The 22,444-nt window shown below is 34.2% G+C and overlaps 1 protein-coding gene across 1 annotated transcript; it reads right to left on the bottom strand.

Annotated features, from left to right (window-relative positions):
* Window positions 1-77: 77 nt before the first annotated feature.
* slc13a3 (solute carrier family 13 member 3) lies at window positions 78-20,805 on the bottom strand. Its single transcript, XM_051901966.1, has 13 exons — window positions 20,465-20,805; window positions 18,831-19,096; window positions 17,655-17,818; window positions 17,176-17,239; window positions 15,813-15,992; window positions 13,014-13,139; window positions 12,509-12,601; window positions 12,305-12,409; window positions 9,113-9,210; window positions 6,747-6,859; window positions 6,342-6,503; window positions 2,118-2,255; window positions 78-2,022 (listed from the first exon to the last, which is right to left on the bottom strand). Exons 1-13 carry the CDS (start codon window positions 20,570-20,572, stop codon window positions 1,846-1,848), a joined length of 1,794 nt encoding a protein of 597 aa, XP_051757926.1. The 5' UTR covers window positions 20,573-20,805; the 3' UTR covers window positions 78-1,845.
* Window positions 20,806-22,444: the final 1,639 nt, after the last annotated feature.

The following is a 22,444-nucleotide window of genomic DNA, read 5'->3' as shown; positions in this document are numbered from 1 at the left end:
TGTGTGTGTGTGTGTGTGTGTGTGTGTGTGTGTGTGTGTGTGTGTGTGTGTGTATGTGTTTGTCAATAACTACATAATTTTGTTGCACCCAAGCTTTAATTAGGATTTATGGATAATGAACACAAGATTATAAACATTTAACATAGAAATGTTACATAATTATTAATTACTGCATACATTACATAAATACAATAAAATTTTACATAAATACAATTGACATTAATACAACAAATTTACAATCTAAAAAAATATGCAGAGGATAATTTATTAAAAATTATGAGATTTTTATTGACAGCATGTTGAATTTAAAACATGCTTACTATCAGTTTAAAACTACATATATAAATATGGTACATATTTTTAAATTTCCTGCTTCAATTTGTGAAGTGGCATCAAGGCATAAGAGAGCAGTGCTGAGCAGGAAGTGAGGTCATGATAGTGTTGATCCATCCACAGCAGGAATCCCTCAGTTAAGCAATTTTTCCATTTGTTTTTAGTCTTATATCTATAGTATATACAGAATCTTGACTGAATGTGTATGTATATGCATGTGTGCCCTTACAAAAAACAAGTTAATTCAAGTGTGCTATTAGTATACTTTAAAACTAAAAATAAGAAAGTATACTTTCAGTCTACTTTTTAATGCACTTTTCAGAAATACTTAATTACAATTAAGTATAATTGACTTACACTGACAGAAAAGTCAAAGTATATTTGGCCTATAATAATATTATTCTATTATTCTTGGCCTATAAATTATTCTTTTGATTGAGAAGTAAATACTATAAATACTATTTTTCACATAGTTTTACATACTTATAAACTTACATTGTTTGAAAATATTGATTTATAAAGACAACAGATATGTTCCTAATTCTGAGTATGTTAATTTTTGTGTAGTCCACTAGTAGTGTACATAGGAATTTACTTCAAATCTACTTAAAGTACACTTAAAGGTCCATTTCACGTATAAAAAATTAATACCTAAACAGGAACACAATAGTATACTTAAAGTGCAAAAATATATAAATTGTAAACTATAAGTATGATGTTAAAGGCACAATATGTAAAGTTTCACCACTAGAGGTCGCTTATTCAAAACAAAGGTGTAGCTTGATGACGCCTTGATTTTGCAGAATAATGGGAGGAGTTGTCTTTATGTCTACAGCTGGTGGAAAAGGAGCGATTGCTAATCAGAGACGAGCACGACACACGTCTCGAGAGCAGCGGAACTTTTATTATGCCACAGTCGCCGCTTCCGCTTCTTCCGGTCAAGCGTATGTGGGGTAAAGCATTGGTATTTTAACGTATTAGATACATTTGTGTGTTGAAAGTTGTTATAATGCTACTCTGTGCGTTCGCTCGGCAGCTGCTATGAGACACTTGTTGCACACTGCAGTAAGCTAGATCAATATTAGGCATGGTAAAACATGGTACTCGCTGTAAATCAAGAAAACGAGATTTAAACAATAAGACTTACTGTGTTGAGCTATATAACATGAATAGTTTTCTGTCGATGAATGTATCCAAACAGTTGCTCACCTGTCTAATAAAACACATAATATATTAAAGAGTCTTTGGTGTTTCTATGGTTTCTACAAAATAAAACCCGGGTAAACTTAAAAGTATACATTTATACAATGAAATGTGGGCCAATTTAGTATTCCCAAGTATTATTGAAATAGTACACTTAAGTATACTACTATTACATTGATATCGGTATACTTACTACATAAGGTATACTTAAAAATATACTTGAAATTTACTTAAGTATACTTAATAAAATTAACTTGAAGTATTCTTATTTTTTGTAAGGGTGTCCATTTCCATCTCTGTAGTTGTTCTCTAGCCTGTCATATTCATAGCTGATACAGTATGTGTAGCCACAGTTGCTAAGGAACCATTTAAAGGTCTTGCCCAATCAGGGTACATGTGTAGATTGAACATATGAAGACCCCATGTGTTCACAGCAAGAGACACGCACATAATTCCCAGGATGTTCATCACAAACCCTGTTTTCACCTGTGAAAATTACACACACGTCTTATTTTGCAACTGAAAACAACATCTGTGTGCTCTGATGTAATGATTTTAATGTGTTTTTGTAGTTGTCTTACCATATCCTTGACCATAAGGTGTCCGGAGGCAAATGCAATTGAGTTGGGAGGTGTGGATACCGGAAGCATGAAAGCGTAAGAGCAACCGGTCGTTGCTGGAATCATGAAGTACAGTGGGTTGACTTTCACACGGATGGCCTGGAAATAAAGTATATGATGGAAGTGGTCACAATGTTACGGTGGTGCATTGCTGCCACATACATATTACTTTTTCCACTCAATTATGTTGTTCAAACGACATCTTTTCTCGTTCAAACGACATATTATGTCGTTCAAACGACATATGTCGTTCAAATGACATTATGTCGTTAAAACAACATCTTTTCTCGTAAAAACGACATATTTATGTCGTTAAAATGGCATCTTTTGTCGTTAAAACTACATATTATCTCATTAAAACCACATATCTTGTACGTGATGTGTACGAAAAATACCTTTATCTGATCTATAATAGAGCTTCTGTAGCCTAGATCAGTTTATTAGTTCAATTCACATTTATTTGTATAGCGCTTTTCACTATAGTTTTAAAGCAGCTTTATAGGAAATGCATGTCAACATTACAATTTGGAGTAATCTGTTATTGTACAAGTTACGTAATTTCAGAAATGTAGCCTATAGCTACATATGTAGGCCTAGTTAACTAACATATTAATTTAAACAATGTATTAAGGTAGAAACAATGAGCGATGTCCAGAAAAATTTAGCCTATATTAAACGCTGTACTAATAAAGCATACTACACAGAAAAATTTGTTTGTGCAGAATTTGATCTTTTAATAGCCTATCACTTAGTAGGCTACATTAAGTGACGTTAAGCTTTTTATAACGGTTTTCTATAAGAGAAAAAACACTTAACGTTGGTCAATTAAACAAATTTTGTAAATGGTTTAAATGATTAATTATTAAATGGTTTATTAGTATGATGTTTACTGAGCTTGGTCTTTTATGTCACTGTCTTAAGCTATACATTACACAAGCATTAAGCTATAAACATGTAGCCTATAGGCTATTTCCACAACAAATCCTTATGGTATTCAATACAAAACAAGACTGAAAAATGTTATAAAAAGTATAAAATAATCATAAACAAATTATAGTGGCATTCATTACAAACAATATTTATTCAAAAGCCTAAACAAATTTATTTAAATCGAAACTGTTGGGCTCTCATTCAGCACAAATCTAATTGTTTCTATTAGCACTTGGACGTTAAAATATATTTACGCCTATTATGTTGTTAAACAATACTTTCATGTCCCAAAACAGCATCCTTCACATGCGCAAAAACATGTTTGGAACAAGGTCGATTATTTCAATGTTAGGGGGGCTCAGCCCCAAATGAGGGATTTAAAAAAATATAGGCTATAGGCTGATATAGGCCTATTTAATAAATGTTTGTGCATGAACAATACATAGGCCTATATCAATCCCTACTGAATTAATTTCTAATCATTCTAAATAACCTGCTAATATTCATGAATATTCATTAAGAATATCGACACACTTTAGGCTATTTTAGGCTGTATTTGTCTAGATTGGCAATATGTGGCTAACATTTAGGCTACTTTTTAATATTTTTTCCAATACATGTAATCTTTTAAACATTATTATTATTTTTTTAACTCTGCATTTGTGCAGTAAAATTAACTTGAATGAATATTATAACAAAATGTAGCAATTTTAGGCTGTTTTTTTTTTTTTTTGGCTTAAAATATAGGTTAGCTAATGAATGCCAATATAATTTATGTTTATTTTATAATTATATTTTGTATACAACAATTTAAAGGATTTGTTGTGGAAATAGCCTAAAATACATGGAAATAGCCTAAAATACATGTTTAGCATATTTTTTGTAAAAATTTCGTTTTTACCGGCAGGCCTGGCTCCAGGTTGCAATAGGGGCATTTTAATCCCATAGGGGGGCACCACTACGTAGGCTATTTTAGTTCCCCTCGCGCTACAAATCTTTTCAATTTAATGGTATTCAGAAAAACAGAACAAGAATGAAAAATATAATATATAAACGTCAAGCCAAAACGAATTAATTTAAAGCTAAACTGAAATAGAAACCCATTTGGCATAAATCCAAATGTTCTCATATGCACTATGTATTTGGATGCTAAATAGCCTATAGCTAATTTATTTTTTATAGCAATAATTTATTATTTAAACGCTCTGATTATACGCAGACTATTTAAAATGAGCAGTGTAACTTTTTCTATATTTGGTTGACTGTATTTCATTTTGACAATAAACAGGCTGCGATGTCAAGTAGCCTAGCTAAAACTGAGCCTTGTGTGTGCCGTGAGGCGCCGGCGCGTTCACTTGAATTTTCTTATAAAAGCGGAAACAACTTAAAATACTCAGACATTTATGGTCATAAGAGTAACACCTTTCGAATCTGTGAAGGTATAACTATTATTTTTGTACACTCACAATAACATTGCTTGAAAAATAAAGACAAGCAATTCCTTTCCGTGAACTTGTTTCTCAAAAATGAGTCGAAACTCATCATGGTCTACTTGTCGCAGTTTTTTTTCTTTCATTTTCTTAATATGTTAATTATTTAAATTTAATATATTTCGTGTATGCCTAGCTATATAGGCATAAGCTATTAATTCCTTTTATAAGATTTTATCTTGTTTTTCCTCCGTTCACAGAAGCGCTGCATGTGATACAATGAATTCTCATGTTTTGTTGTTTCTTGTGCATATAGCCTAGGCTAAAACTAAACCCCTGGGATTTTTTTTTTCTTCATTCTAATTTCGTTTAGCCTAATTCTAATTTAACATAATCTTGTCGGTTAATGAAAGGATCGCATTGGTTGAAGGTCAGGGGGAAAAAAAGGAAATTATATTGAAAATATCATTTTCAACCAATATTTATTTACTAAATATTTTCTTATATTTCAGGCTTATTTCGATTAGCATAAATATTTTTAATACTTTTATTTTTTTTTAGTTAACTATAGGCTAATAACCTTGCCTAGGCAAAACATCCGCAGAACTGCAGTACAGTCATTTTTCCAGCTGTTTAAGCCACGAATATTTACAAATATTCACAAATTATTTAATGCCGTCTGAGACACAATCTCTGACCGGGAGTCTCAGACTCATCGAGGCCAATAAACCTACAGCTGCAAACATAATTTACATAAGGCTACTTTTAAGAATAATGACACAAATGTTGGAAAAGTAATGTAGACCTTTTATGAGGTATTGTCTTCACTTTCATTTATCAGTTTTATTTTGATAAATAGGTCTATGACAATATAGCATTATTGTTGTATAGCCTATCCGTAGCGCCAGGCCTGTTTACTGGTAGGCTATTTTAGCTACATTATTTTTGAATGTAGGCCTATAATAAAATGCGACTGAAACACCAATGAAAATTAGGCCTATCTGAGATTTTTTTTCTCTCAAAAACTTAACTCTGACTTGGTGCATGTGACAATCAGTTGCGAGTTATTTTCCAGAAAATAAGGAATGCTGATAAAATTTTGCTTTATTAGGCTTTTAGAAACTGCATATATGCCAATAAAACAATAATATTGTGTTCATTACTCTGCACTGCCATCGATGCAGGCATCGAAAAGTATTTTACACTATATTTGCTTCTGCTTTTCGAGTGCAGAAGTGTGATAAAGGCACTGATCTAGGCTATATAAATTCTCTATTGTAGATCAGATAAAGGTATTTTTCGTACACGTCACACACAAAATATGTGGTTTTAATGAGATAATGTCGTTTGAACGACATAAATATGTCATTTGAACGAGAAAAGATGTCGTTTGAACGACACAATATGTTGTTTGAACAAGAAAAGATGTTGTTTAAACGACATAATTGAGTGGAAAAAATAATATGTATGTGGCAGCAATGCGCCACCGTACAATGTAATACTATATTATTTTTCTATTTTATAAAATTTGAAAACATAAAAGCTTATATGATATAGATAATATCAAACCAAGTGGTATGTTCAAATAAATGACGATGGAAGATTTTCAAAACCATTTTTGCAATTGTTTTTAACTGACCCCAATGTAATTTTTAGTGAAGTAAAAATAAATGTCAATTAGTAAGAATTATTTTTTTTATTAAATTAATTAATACTTTTACTTAACAAGGATGCAATAAATTGATCAAAAGTGACAGTAAAGGCATTTAGACACTGTCTGTTCATCCAATATATATATAAAGTTGTGCTATATGTTTGTCTGTACCAGTTCAGCAATGACAGGGAGAAAGATGATTATGGTGGCCGTGTTACTGGCAAATTCAGTGAAGCAGGCGATGAAGGCTGTGATGAGCATGACTGCGACAGCGGGAGGGACCTGGGCAAGAGGCTGCAAGTGGTTTCCTATCCATACTGCTAACCCTGACTCCTATTGTCAAAAAAAAAAAAAGTCTTCATGTTTAAAGTCAAGGTTAGGGTTTTCACTGACAGGACGCAATGTTATGTTCAGATATTTCCATTTGTTCTAATTTCAACATTGCCTTCCAGTGATCAATTATCAACAGATCGACTGCATTCGAATATTTTATGCATTAATTACAATTTGAACTTTTAGCCATGTAATGTCAAGTTCCAGCTTGTAAATCAGTCCAAAGTTCAGATAATGAGGTACCTCACAGCCTTTGGCCATTGCAAATCCACCACCCAGCAGCAAAATAATATTCCATGGCACACACTCTTGAGCTTTTCTCCATGACAACAGAGGCACGTATGGAGTATTTGAGGCTGGGGGACAAAGATAGAAATGAAAATTAGTTATAACCTCAAGCCAACTGACCATCTCTGCCACCGATATAAAACACTACATTGATTTTAAGACAGTTCTATTCTACAACTTGCTCAACATTCAAAACATCTATAGGAACTGCTGTATGTATGACTTCTGATTTTGCTGACATCTATTGAACTGCACAGGGAAATAGAATTGATGGCTACATCTGGCAGCAGATGAAATGTAGACTTTTACTTCATTTGTAATGTGGACTCCAGAATGTCTGATGCTGCCACTTTTGACAGCCTTGAAAGGGGTCCTTGATTATGATTTCACTTTTTTAACTTTAGTTAGTGTGTAATGTTGCTGTTTGAGCATAAACAACATCTGCAATGTTACGACGCTCAAAGTTCAATGCAAAGAAAGATATTTTCTTTTACAGAAATCGCTTTTTAAGGACTACAACAAATGGCTAGTAGGAACTACAATGAGCTTCTTCCCAGTGTAGTACAGTGTTGTTACCATGGCATCATTTTACGCCAGACTGCTTCACAAACGAGGGTCAATTCAACGCTGGATTTTCACAATAGATTAACATGACAGCACATGCTAGTCGATGAGTTGAATCAGCTCCACAGCAACTACATAAATTTATCCACTAACTATTCAGAAACATCCAGTTCCATTCTAAAAGTTGTAACTTCTTCCTGAGTCTCTCCATCAGTGTCCGGCTCCGGTTTGAACAATGTAAGACTGAACACTGTTACTGACAATCGTCATTTTGACTGTGTGAGATTCTCTAGCTTTGTTGTTGTTGAGCAACTGAAGCGCGAGCTGTTAAAGCTCCACCCTCTTCTGAAAAGGGGGCCAGGAGCAGCAGCTCATTTACATTTAAAGGGACACACAAAAACGGCGTGTTTTTGCTCACACCCAAATAGGGGCAAAGTTGACAAGCTATAATAAATGATCTGTGGGGTATTTTGAGCTGAAACTTCACAAACACATTCTGGGTCACCAGAGACTTATATTACATCTCGTAAAAGGGGTATTACAGGTCCCCTTTAATATAAAATACCTATGAGCAACAAAGGGATTTAAACCAGTACGATTTAGTACTACTATCACAATATTCATGTTTTACATGTGGTGTAAAATTAACTTGAAGTACACTGTAAAAAAAAGTATTGACAATACAGCGCATTGAAAAACTCACAAAAAATAAAAAATGAGTTTTATCAATCAATATTCATTTTATTATTACTACTATGTTGAGTCAACCTCTGAACCAAGTTCAGCACAAAAATCTATACTCGGCAAACAACAGGGAAAATGTTGAATGTACTGAGCCAAAAATATGATGTTATAAAACCCTTTACAAATTCACTCTTCAGACGCCAAATGAACAGAAAGCCGTGTAGAGGACATCACAGCAAAGCTGGTGACAACAATAGTGCTACAGTTTATTTCTGTTGCTCAAGTGACCAAGCAAAGGCAAGGTCATCGGATCAGTTCAGTTTCCAAGAGAATTACAATGATAAATTATAAAATAATAAAAACATTGAATGTAACTTGCTCTGGATAACAGCCTCTGCCAAATGTATAAATATACACTTTGCACTGCTGTTCCACCTCCAGAAACAGCTTAGAAGTTGCAGACATACAAATATGTATTTGTATTTGAGCACACAAAATAGTATTATCACCAACTTTTAATAAGAAAACTAGAAATTTTAGATGCAACCAGCCACTAAAAATATTTGACTAGAAAAGCCTTTTTTTGCAGAGTGAGGAAACTGAATTTCCAAATATAGACTATAGAAATGTACACAGTGTAAAAGAAACAGTGATAAGTGGGGAGATTTGTGTGAGATTAATATAATCTCTCTGCACACAGTTCTCTGCTGGATCTCTCTAGACGCACTAATCCAAATCATTAACATTCCTCATCTTATTCAACATTAACCATGCTCACACGTGTTCTAGAAACCTTTCTGACTGGCAGAATAAACTGTGCTACTGGAAAGTTACTAAGGTAACTGAATGTACTGACAATGTTTGTGTCTGCCAAAAATACACAACAGAAAACAGTGTCCCAATTTACAAACTTCAAGCCTAATATAACCTATGTCTTAGGGGCTTGATTTATTTATAAATATTAATAACATTGATTGATTGTTGAGTTTCTTCAATTTAAAATGTATAATTTCATAGTCCATAGCTCATTCTCTCAGCTGACTAAACAGAAAATCAATAGACCACCCACTGACCTCTTGAATCGAACCACCAGCGGAGAGATGGACGCTGGGATGGAAAGAAAAAGAGGATGGAGATGATGATGACTCCAGTAACAGCGTCAGATACATAGCTGAAGGGAAATAAACATGCAGGGAAATGCAGTTATACATCATTCAGTGTTGCTTATTTCAAGTTCCAATTAACAACATTGGGGCAAACTGAAATTATTCAGTGTGACCTAAAGATAAATAAGCTCTTCTGTTTTGAATTGTTCAACCACTGATGCTAATAGGGTGAATACTTATTGGTAACGCTTTAGATTACAGCCCGGAAAGTACTGCATAATTACAACTTCCGATAATTATAGTGTACCTATAAAGTAAGTATGTATAAGTATAGGGGAACAATATTTTTGTTGTTGTTGTTGTTGTTGTTTCTCTTGCTTGGTTTCCTCATTCTCTTGTTTCTCAACTGATGAATCTTAAGAAGGAATCCCATTAAAAGAAAATACAGTACACCCAGAAATTTTCTCATGGTTTAGGCTATTCATGTTTTCGCTTCCGACCAACTGTCACCATTGCCTGCATGAGAGTCGACTTTGAGTTCGACGAAGCATATTGTAATGAGGTGCGTAAAGCTTTCATGACGTTCTCGCGGGAGATTCATGTGAAACTCGCGCGAGAACTATCGTCTCTGTTATTCTGTCTTGTTTGTTTCTCATTATCATTATCTGTTATTCTGTGTATTTTGTTGTGATCATTAATAAAAAAAAAATAAAAATAAATAAAAAAAACTGACGGCATCCGACATCCGCGTGACCTTTCGCGTGAGTTTCTCGGCACGCTTACGTCACGCTTCAAGTTACGTCAAGCATGAACTCTCAACCCTCTCAGGCACGCGCAGGTGACAGTTGGTCGAAAGTTTAAAATTTTAAAATATTTGGTATTTTTCTTACAAATACATATCGTTTCACTTCAGAAGACATTGATTCATCCATTGGGGTCGTATGGATTACTGTAGTTATTGCTATGTGCTGTTTGATGCTTCGACTTTTAGGAACACATGAGCTTGCATTATAAAGCATTCCCAGATATTATTTATTTTTCTAAAAAACTTTGTGTTCATCTGAAGAAGGAAAGTCGTATACATCTCAGATGGCATGAGGGTAAAAGATGAGTAAACGGTGAGCACATTTCCGGGTGTACTGTATTTTCTTTTAATACAAAATAGCAAATGACATGGTATTCCCTCTTAAGATTCATCAGTGGAAAGAAAGAAAAAGAAGAAGAGGAACAAGAGGAGGAGGAAGCCAAGCAAGAGAAACGAATAAGAAGTGTTGTAACTTTAAATCTGTTTTGAAATAAGTTGTTTTTCAAATAAAGGTTTCCAAGTGATATCAGATTGTTTGCGTTTTTTTAATTACTTACCCTGTAACTACATGAAACAAGAGCGTAACAAGCACCACTTTAATTTACAGCCCGCAATGTTATACTTACCCTGTAACTACATGAAACAAATGTATATTTCCACATGTATTAAAAAAGATTGCAATAGTTCTTTCTGCTTGCCTTGAAACAACTAAATCAGTGCATTTTCTCGCTAAATTGCTCCCAAAAGTAAGATTGTTGTGTATCATAATAGTATAAGTACCCCATAGTTCTAAAATACTTACAGTATAAATAATTTGTTATTTTCCTGGTTGTTACCCCTTTATTCCCAAGACTTCACATATTGATCCCCTATACTTACATGTTCTTACTTTATAGGTACACTATAATTATCGAAAGTTACGCTGTAAATTCGTTTTAATTACGCAGTACTTTCCGGGCTGTAATCTAAAGCGTTACCTACTTATTGACTGCACCTTAATACTAGTTTCATATTGGCTGCATCCATAATGGGGATGATCATCAATGTTCATTGTGGATTATAAAAAGACGTTACAGAAAACATGAAGTCTTCCATTTACAAAGGTATAATCAACCTCCAAATGTCTTTCTTACAGTTGTAAGTACTTTAAACTTTGCCTTTCAGAGCTGGAAATAAGATATGTCGTGTAAATGAAAATGTCGAAACAATTTTGCAGACGACATTAATGCCAGCAGCAATCCTGATTTCACATCTCAGCACATTAATATGAATCACTGAATCAATGTAATTGCCATAACCTAGCTAAGCAATTCATCATCTCATGTTCTGCTTTCATTCACGTTCCTCTCATCTATAGGTGTTGAATCACTCATGCACACATTATTATGTTCTCTCTGTTTCTATTTCTCTTTAAGCTGTGTTTTTATCTTGGTAACTCAGGGATGACTCAAGATGAACCGACGTCCTGCAGATAGAGAAAGGTTAGCTCAGTGGAGGGAGCAGATCAACTGGTCCATATTTTTGAATCTCTGTCTAAGTGCATTAGTGTGATGGACCACAAAAAAACAAAGGAGATGAGGAAGTCTTTATTGTTGGATTCTCTTATTTACATTTGTATTGACTAATTTTCTTCCTTCTGAGTGGAAACCTGCTTAGACTTTAAACTATATAAATATATTAAGGTTAAATATATTAATCTTTAATTTCAGTGATTGACATTAATATAAACAGCACTATTTTTTTAAATTAAAGCAGTAAAACTCCTAATTGCATAAATTTTTCATCATGAAGAATAGATAAAATCCTACAAATCCTAATGGCACAGGTTTGTTTTAGCACACATTAAATGCATTTGACCTTTACATAATGGAGGAATAAATATAGTGTTATTGTATAGTAGTGAAATGTATTAAATAATAAATTATGACAACCAGCATTCAAACATTGTCTCAATTTAGGTGACACATTGTAATGCTTATTAGTTAGGTAAATTATGTTGTTAAAAGAGTGAAGTTTTATGAAGCTGTTTGTTTTTATGGTCTTAAAAACTGAAGGGGAAAATAGTCCCTCAAGAATTGTGTTTTTTAGTGATAGATTTCTAAAAAGTTTATCTTTGAGGGTCAACCTAATCAAAACCTATGAATCGACATCCTATAAAACCTGAAAACCACTATTCTAAAAACCTATACGTAAACAAAATGCTCATATTTGGTTCACGTTTTTACCTGATAGTTTTTAGAATAGGACAATTTCGATATTGCGTTCATCTCACATGCATCTAATGTTAAAATATGACACTCATAATACATCCATAATTTTTCATAATTTATTTCTTTGTTACTTTGTTGCCTTACCCTTTGGTGAAGAAAACCGACCATCCTGTAACAAACTTCGGATCTCGTGTGAACAGAAGGATGGCAAAAATAACGAAGAAGAAAGCGATAGATCCTTCTGCAAACCTAGGAGAGGAGAAGATATTTTAATTAAATTAATGTCGGAAAGCACAACACAGGGAAGTACAAGTGTTTATGATATGTTTTGCAGGCTCCACAACTTACTTTATTGGGCCCAATTTCCTGTAGTCTTCATCAATAACAGCTGTTGCTTTTGCTTCTGCAGCTGCCCGTTCATCATGTTTGCTAATACAAAGTCTGTGTAAAAAACCAGACACACATTTGTGATATATAATATAGAACATGGGTTTCCAAACTGGGGTCCAGGGACCCCCAGAGGGTCTGTAAACAAGTTCAGAGAAAAACATATAAAAAATAAAAAATAATAAAATATATATTAAACTGAATATTTTGATTAAAATAACAGTACTATAGTGAATAAGAAAAAAAAAAACACAATAATGTAATGTGATAGAAATAATAATATTTTACACATTTATAATATTAATTTTCTTGGTATAAATTGGGTCTTTATACATACAAATATATAGCTGCCTTTTAATTTTAGGATTGGGTCCCTTGCATGAGGATGTGGCATATAAAAGATTGAAAAACCCTGATATAGTAGCCTATACATGTGTCGTTTTCTGCATTTAGACTGTGTATTTACCGTGTATTAATCCCGCCATAGAGGAAAGCAATCCAGATCCAGCCCAGAATGAGGAAGAGGAGCATGAGCGGGAAGGCGAAGACAAACCATGAGCCGAAGTTTATGAGGTCACATTCAGGAAAGTAGCTGCAGACACAAACATGCAAGACATAATTAGTTTGACTGTTTTTTTGTGCCGCCCATGAAAATAGTTTTAAAAACCGCCAGTATCCGAGCAGCATGCAGGTGTTTTTATTCCTGAATGAAGCATTTTCCTTTTCGAATGACTCAATTAAGTAAATGATTCAATGACTCATTCATAAAGGCTGCCATGCCACCTACTGGCATATCAAAGGTAACCTGCGAAAAGAATTGTCACGAATGCACTATACTTAGTGTTTATTAGTAGGCCTTTATACACCTTATATAAAAATCTTTTTTGCTTCACTTTTTGTCCTTAAGAGGAATAATTGAGTGTCAGCTGTTTTGTATCTATTAAGTGCTGCCTTGATCTATCTTTTCTTACAGAACCAGATTAATTACTATTTTTAATTCTAATTCATTCTAATACATTTTTCATTTAAAGCCAATGCAGAAGTAAAACATGTACTGCTGATCATATTAGCTATAAAGCATGTTTTGTGTAACCTCAGCTCTTCTTTTGTCTCTCCTTTTTGTCTAGTCATTATGAGGCAACATGTTCTCAGCCGATTAAACATCCGTGATGAAATATGGTAAATGATTGGAGGCTGTAGCCAAATGAGTTACTACATTACATTCACAAAACATAATCTAATCACATCTGAAGTATGCAAGAAAGTAAAACAAATATATGCTGCATTAATCTCTTAGTGCGTTTCCATTTGAGATATATACAGCTCACCTTAAGGCTTTTTCACAGAGAATCTACCCCTTAAAATGCTAAAGGTTGAACCATAACACTGCATTGTTTTTATTTCAACAAAACAGCACCTTTGATCTCTCACTTTATGGCATTTATGTATTATATGTAAGCCAAACTTGAGGACAGTCAGTTCATTCTGAGGTCTTTATGCTCATTCAGACAATAAGTTAAAGGAAGAAATGTTAATGTCTGTTTCTTATAATCTGATTCTAGACACAGTTTTGGCTTACAATGAATCATTTACATGCAAGTCATGATCAAACTAGCTCAAGAGCTGCAATAAACTACATCCACTAAACTAGCTCTCCAGTCTTTCCCCACAGCAGGTGCTACACTTTCAGATTCATATGTGCTCAATCCTTATGTCCTGATGGCAGCACATTTAGAGTCTTTAGCTACGTTTTATGTAGATTATGTAGACAAAATCTGTTTTTTTTTTCTCTCTCTCTCTCTCCTTTAAACCTTTGAATAAACAGAATGATTTTGAAAAAAGTTACGACAATGACAAAGAACTAGAAGATTCTGTACTATTTCTTAGGTTATTTGGGTAAATCTGTGACACTGATCATGTGAACTACTTTGTAGAAAAGGTCAAACCAAAGCACACAAGATGTTCTTTGACCATTCTCAAATCATGATAGGTCATTAGGTTTTTCACGAACTTTTATAGTGCCAGCATTTTGTATCAAATTAGAAAATTTCTAACACTTTCACTTATGGTCTTGAACCCACCGTACATCTATTTTTAAAAGTTCCTTCATGAACATTATTTGATCCTAGAATTATTTTTTTAATTTAATTATATTTAATTTAGTGAAAAGACCCCAAATACGTCCATTAAAATGTTCTCAATTTGATCTACAAAGCTAATAAATTCACATCTTATGCAATGTCTTTGCTTGCTACTAAAGGTCAATTATTCTGGAAACTCAATTCATTATCGCCTGGGAAAACTGAAGCTGGGATTTCGGCCATCTCAAATGCTGTGGTAATTCTGAGTGGAAAAAAAACTATGTTCCATTCTGGCTTGTTGTTGGTGACCTAATTGCTTGAATAAACAGCTTTTTCAAAGGCATGTGGCACCCTAAATTCTTGCTAGTACATTAGTTGAAACAATGCAGTACATAAATTGTACAATCACTGCCAGATGACCGACGGTTTTGTGTGTGTCACATATTATACTATGTGTACATACACACAGTAGTACTCATATATGAAGGTAGATTACAAAACTAGAGTAAAACACTAGAGTAAAAGTGAGCCATAGACCTTTGTATACTAGTAGCACAAAAACAAATGACGTCCATCTAGTGGCACTGATAAATGAAATGCTTTTCATGCTTATTATTTAATTAAAGCTAATGTACTCATTTGGATAGAACTGATTTAATTCCGTAAACTGAAGCCTGACCTGAATAAAGATTCTCATCTTTGACATTGTTTCAGTGAGACAGTTAATGGAGATAACTACAGATAATAACTGGGGGAAAAACAGCACTATGGTGTCATCTAGCAAATTATATTATAGACATTGTGCTGTCAAAAGACTAATTTCCTGCCAATTAAATATTTTAGAGCTGAACATATTCATCAGACATTTTCATAACTACACAAAATAACCACAACTCCTCCATGAGCACTTATAGTAGTTTTTCTTGTTAAACTTTTACTGTTCTTTCACTGTGAACTCTGTCTAGCATGTATTTTTCAAAGCAATTTGGAACTTTGAATTGCAGCACATTTTTTATGAGTACTTTTCACTTTTAAGATGTATTGCTTATGTTGTATTCCTCTTATGCAAGTCACCTTGGATATAAGCAAATGAGTATAGACGAATAAAAGAATGAAAGGAACAACTACAGAATTACTATGGTAATTTACCATGGCAACCATGGGAAAATGGTCTGTGTCAATACCTCTTGAGCTGACCCACCAGGATCAGGTTAGGGGCTGTGCCAGTGAGGGTTGCAGTTCCTCCGATGCTTGCAGCATAAGGAATACAAATCAGAAATCCTTTCCACACTTTCATCTGGTATTCTGCCTCTCTTCTGACCTCTTCCAGATTCTTTTGCTCTGATCTGTCTGTCCAGTCAGGTCTGTGAGGTTACAGAGGGGACAGAATCTCCTAGTAATGACTCAGACTTTAATATTCAAGAGTAAGAAAGGAAGATCTAATAAGTTTTCACAAGGCTCAAAAACTTAAATTGTAACAATTGACTCCAGATTACCATTACACTAATTTTGTTGCTGCAATAACTGCAAGTCACATTATACTGATGATGTTGAATTTTAATGGCAAATTTATTTTAATCATGGCAACTCTCGTAATAGTTTTAGCATGTTATTGAATATGTCAATGTTAATGTATTTGGCCTTGGCGGACTACATCTGCTACCCTGCTGCAGAACAAGTATGGACTTGCTGCTAATTAGAAATGGGCGCTTTCAACATGCTTTGTGAAGCTTCGAAACCTTTGCGAATCATTTGTTTCGAAGCAGTGATTCAGAGAGATTCAAGATCAGTGGCATCAAACTGCCAAAGTCGCATGATTTCAGTAAACGAGAGCGGCTTTGTTATGTCATAACTGTTTTGAAATGTTTCAAAATTTCAATAGTTCACCGCTAGGGGCCGATGATCTCTGTGAACCCATGAATTAGTGTCTATGATTTTTACCTGATCTCTGATCAGTTTTATACCTTTGTAGACATTTAATGACACATTTGTACAATAAAAAGGAAGAGTTGTAGTTAAAAGTCGATTACTGGTCTGATTAACAATAAAACATTTGCAGTTGTTTTGTAAAAGGTGCTTTTATGGATGTTTGGGCTCAGTTTTCGTTGCATTTACACTGTTCTGACCAGCAGGGGTCACCCGCGTGTGGCGTTTCGAGCGCGAATCATTTTGGGAAGCAGTAGGTTCAATTAAGTTTCGAAATGCTTTGTTTCTACCATCACTACTGCTAATAGGCACACAGACATGCAAGATATGCTGCTGCTGCAAAAATAGATATACATAAATCCTGTAGCAGATCTAGCAGGTGGAACTGGGGAGGTGGAGGGTTTCATATTAACACAGCAAACACTGAACCAGACTATTTAAATGTTGAGCAAGCGATCTCTCAGCTTGTGCCATGTAACTGCTTGCAGATTGCATATAAAGGACCAATCAGCCTGTGCCCTCTAGAGTTTCATGACTGAACTAGATATATCAAATTGTCAAGTTCTTGTGTTTGATGTTTAAGTTTGCTTGTTCAAAGAAAAATGAATTTTTCTCACTCACCTGTCATCTGTGGTCAGTATTTGTTTTTCAAAAGGAAGCACATGCATCTTCACCTGAGAATCACCTGCAATGGAATCTTTGTTTTTAATTAGAAATACCTCTCTAATATGAATAGCCTGCACTTTAAATGAATTTCAGGGGTTTTTTTTTTTTTCAAAGCTTTTGTCTGAATTTGTGAAAATAAAGAAAGGATTCTCAGTATATTTTTGCTTTAAAGGAAACTTAACTGACAACAACAAAAAAAAGCTTTGTTCAGTTCAAAGTTCAAATTTTTCCATTCAGGTTGTAGGGTCTATATTATGTCATGTGTGCAGGTTAATTCCACACACAAAAAATAAAACAAATATTCTCAGACCAAATAAATCATTAATAGTATGCTGATGTCATGATTGCATAAAAACTTTAAAAATAAGTCATTTCCTAATTAGCTTGCAACACACAGAATATGAATCCCCAATATTTCTCCCCACTCTACCGACCCTCTGGGTCCCGTTTGTCCTTGCAGTTCTCTTTTAGAGTCTCCAGATTTCCAAACAAGCTTTCCAGTATGGCATTAGCAATGGGCAGCATCATTGCGGTTGTGGCTGTATTACTCAACCACATTGACAGGAAAGAGGAAGTGATCATCATGCCTAAAATCAGCCTGGAAAGGAAAGAAAGAGTCACTGCTGCCAAACCTAATAAACTATTATGCAACCATTCCTACAATAACTAGTGCAATAAAATGTGACAATATACACAGTACACACTGTGTACATTGTAAAGCAGGGCACAAAGAAATGCTAAATCTTTGTCAAATGATGAAGTATAAAATTATCAATCTGTTATGTATCAAAACATTATGTATCAAAAGAATATCACACTGTGAAATACTACCATTTATCCACAGAAATTCATTTAGTATTAAATTACATTTAAAACAAAGCACTGCAGTTAAACAACAGAAAAGCTTTCAAATTTAAATAATAATACTTTAATATTAAAAATAAAAGTTAACTGTTTCGTTCAGTTTTTGTGTATGAGAAAACTTAATAAATAATAAGATTAATATTAATATTAATATTAATATTAATAAATATTTAGGATGAGAAAAGCTATAAAAATAAGTTTTTCATGCGTGGATGTTCAAAAAATGGTATTTTTCTACATATTATACATTGTTGCAGCACCTCTCTTCCCAGTCTGTCTGTAACACTTAGAGCTGCATTTCTCAAAGGCATCGTAAGCCTAAAAATCATTATAAAATCATTGGCACCAACAGTCTCTACGATCAACTTAGCTCACAATGTTTTTGAGAAACACAGCCCTGTGTAGTTCTTTTCTCTATGAAGCCCGATCCGACCTTTGGAAAAGCCCAGTGTGCTCTGATTGATCGGCCGAACCAGTGTGTTGTGATTGGTAACATTTCGAACTTTAACACAATACTAACGCAATTCTACCAGGCCTCGCCTATATGCCTTGGGAGGGAATTATATAAATGAGGGATATTGTGATGTGTACATTTCTGAAAGAAGCGAGGCATTTCAGGGAGTTCAGAATTTTGTGCTTTGTAACTTTTTAGACCTTTTTCATGCTTAAACAGCAACATTACACTAAAGAAAGTTGAAAATGTACAAAAGCATAATAGGTCTTCTTTAAGACAGAATCTTTCTCACCAGGCAGGTTTCACTCCTACAATCTTCAGCACTTTGAGTGCTATACGGCGATGAAGACCCCACTCCTCTATAGCAGATGCCATCACTAAACCACTCAGGAACAAGAAGTTAGTCTCCAGAAAATACTGTGGACAGACCTTCTTAGAAGGCAGGATTCCCATGGTGGGGAAGAGGCACACGGGAAGCATGGCAGTCACTGCCAGCGGGAGCGCTTCGGTACACCAGTACACCGCCATCAGAAGCACCACATACAAACATTTGCCCTCCTGACAAAGAAAAGGATGGATGTGTAGATAAAGGGATGAGTTAATAAGGATTACTGTGACTGAATGGAAATTAATTTTCTGTAGGCAAGCAGATGTTCATCAGCAAAATACTAGCCACATTCTCAGAGTGAGCAGCACTTTTATTTTAGTGTAAGCCTGCCTGAAAGTTCAAGACCTTCATCATTATATTAAATATGATAAATAAAGTGGAAGTATCTCAAGTCCTACATTGCATTACAGATACATCATATACACTTTCTGACATATTTGGAAGGAATTATGAAATATGGCATTTGCATATAAATATAAATATGCATATAAATGATGCTAGACCTTTTCTCACAACTAATTTCACTTTTATGGGCCATTTTGCTTTTGAACAACTCATTCTTGGTTTATTATTGATCAGATTATTCTTACAGCATGAAGTATAGGGTGCAGTGTTAATCTCATTAACTATGAATATATTCAAAAAAAATATCAAACAGAAAACTTTTGCCCTAATTTTGGACAATATATTGCTTCATCATTCAAAACAAACTCTTTTTCTTAAATTTTCTGCTTCAAAAGTGCCTTTGTGTTGCCTTTGTGTTGTCATGTCAGTAAATGCCACCTTTTGTCAAAGGCAAAGACGTTTACGCATTTTGTATGAATAGGTGTTCAAATAATATTGGGGGCCTCAAATATATCACAGTCAGTGTATATATAAAGGCAACCAAAAAAGAAGAAGAAGAATGCATTCAAACCTGTATGACTTTCACAAAAGAAGATATTTTGAGAAATATCTCACTGTTTTTCTTTTGCAATGGAAGTCAAAGGGCAAATGAAATTGTTTTATTACCAGCATTGTTCAAAATATCTTTTGCATTCAATAGAAGAAAGAACAATCAAAAAATATGTACAAATTTTACCTTTAGGGATACAAAAGCTTGTCAGTACCCTTAAAAGGACATCTTTGTGCCTTATTTACCCTTTAAAGGTTCATAGTAGTACCTTAAGGTAGGCATATTGCTACTCTAATACGCACATACTAATGCCCCTTTTTAAGGGGTAAAAAAAAAAAGGTACAAAGATGTCCTTTCAAGGGCACTGCCCCAGTTTTCTGAGAGTGAAAGTCAAACAGGTTTGGAACAACATAAGCATGAAGGTTGTAATTTGTAATTGGGTAAACTATCCCTTTAAGAAACAGGTGTTCGTGCTCTTTTATTAGTCTACTAAAAATATTTTCTGGAATAGGTCAATATATCTTCATATTTACATTATTTTAATCAACGGTTTGACATAATTCTGCTGCTGTAACGTATAATTAACAATCCTCTGTGTTCAAAAGGCCACAACAGAATGTGACTAATTTTAACAACTCTTTACCTTTGGCGGCACAACGAAGAGCAGCGGGAGCAGGAGTAGCGGGGCGAGTAGCAGGATGAGCTCTCTGCGCGCGCACCAGAGCTTCCTGGAAAACTTTGCCGGGTCCATTGCGGCATAAAACTTGTTTCCTTTCCTTGTCTTTGCACTGGCACAGGCTGCTGCTCTGGCGCTTGGTTTCCAACTTTATTACTTTTGCTTTATTATTTTTTAGCACAGCAGGAGAAGATTAACTATTGGCTTACTCGTTAACTCCCTTAAAGACCCCTCGACTTTAGCCTTCAACGTGAGTCGGTCTACAGCGCCAAGAAAGATGAAGAGCAAAGTGTTCTGCTTCACACAGACTACAAAGCGAGAGTAAGCATTAAATGTATACTTTGTTAACTAAAGAAGTGTTTGTAAAGCGATGATATTGGCAAAGAGCGACGGGTCAGCAGTTAGTGGGTCCCGCCTGGAGATGATGCTATTGACCTCACATGTTTCTTGAGATGTTTGCTGTAGTGCAGAGTCATTATAGTTTTGAATATCAGTATTAAGATATTTGTGTATTGGTTTCCACTTAGTTTTAATAGTAGGCTGTATAGTTTTGAATAAGATAGCCTAAATGATTACAGTAACACTTTACATTAAGGTTCCCATTGTAAAGGGTTTATAAAGGTGTTTGTTAATGGCTAATAAGTCATTTACAGATGCATTATAAATCATTGATAAGCAGTTATAACTGCATGAATAAAAGGGGCGACTTTAATGCAATGCCTGCCAAATAGTGAGCCATTTTAACTCACTTATATGCTTAATAAATGTATTTATTCACACTTATTTAACTCAAAATCAGATTCCTGATTTATTTCCTGATGTTGCAAAAAAATTTACTATCATACTGAGACTGAAGGGTGTTGTATTTGTGGTTTTCTTATTAATATCTCATGACTTAAGTTAATTTTTTTACTATGTTGCTTACCAGAAGTTACTCAGTCTTACCCATGATACTCTGCAAAGGTCATGATCCCTATCCACTGCAGTGTATAAAAACTGATTTCTTGTTTATCAAGATGAAACACACAAGAGCACAACCATAATGTGATGTGATATTAATAATAATAATAAAATTATTCCAATATTAGTTACCTGTGAACCTTAATGTAGGGTGGACACCTATGAACCATTTATTCATGAGTTATTGCATTTACAAGAGTCTTTGAAAAAATCTATTTACATTTATACAAACAGCAAAAAACAGTTCAAATATACGGTAAACAAAAGCTGCATGATTAATTGTTAAAAGATCACGATTTGAACACCCACACAAACTTATTCTGAATTAACAAAGATTCAGCTGTCTATAACCCTGACATGTATGATCACAGCTTCTGCTTTACCACCAGAATTGTTCAGTTTCTCAAACAACAAACTGTAGCCTAACGTGAACCAGCCACAAATTAAAAAAAATTATTGGTGCTATGTGTTGTTTACCTTATAGTATAAAATTACATTTTAACTCACATCAAATGTGCCCACTGTGTTCCTCAAAAGCACTGATGCCAAGACCTCACTTTTTAGTTGTACGGTTTGCCTGAGCAACGGATATAGTGCAAGGGCCCTTCATCCCCCTGGGACAGGGGGACAACTCATTTATTATTATTATTATTATTATTATTATTAAAATCCCATGAAGTTGTGGTTGTGCACTTGTTTTTTTGTTTTGTTTTTTGTTTTTCTCCAAAATAACATTTGATAATTTCATCTTGATAAACAAGAAATCAGTTTTTATACAATGCTCACTCAAAAAAATGAATTGTTGGATTTACTTAAAAAAGAAGTGGTTCCACGCAACTACATTGAGTAATTTGTACAAATTACAATTTATGAACAAAATAAATTCAAGTAAAGCTGACAAAATTTCTTTGAGTAAATACAAATCATTTGAATGTCACTGTTACATAATCTTTATATGTGCAGTTTACTTAATAATGTTATGTTTAA

Source organism: Ctenopharyngodon idella, chromosome 8 (assembly GCF_019924925.1).
Source record: "Ctenopharyngodon idella isolate HZGC_01 chromosome 8, HZGC01, whole genome shotgun sequence".
Taxonomy (NCBI): domain Eukaryota; kingdom Metazoa; phylum Chordata; class Actinopteri; order Cypriniformes; family Xenocyprididae; genus Ctenopharyngodon; species Ctenopharyngodon idella.
The sequence above is the reverse complement of the archived record's forward strand: the minus strand, read 5'-3'. Positions and strand labels throughout refer to the sequence as shown.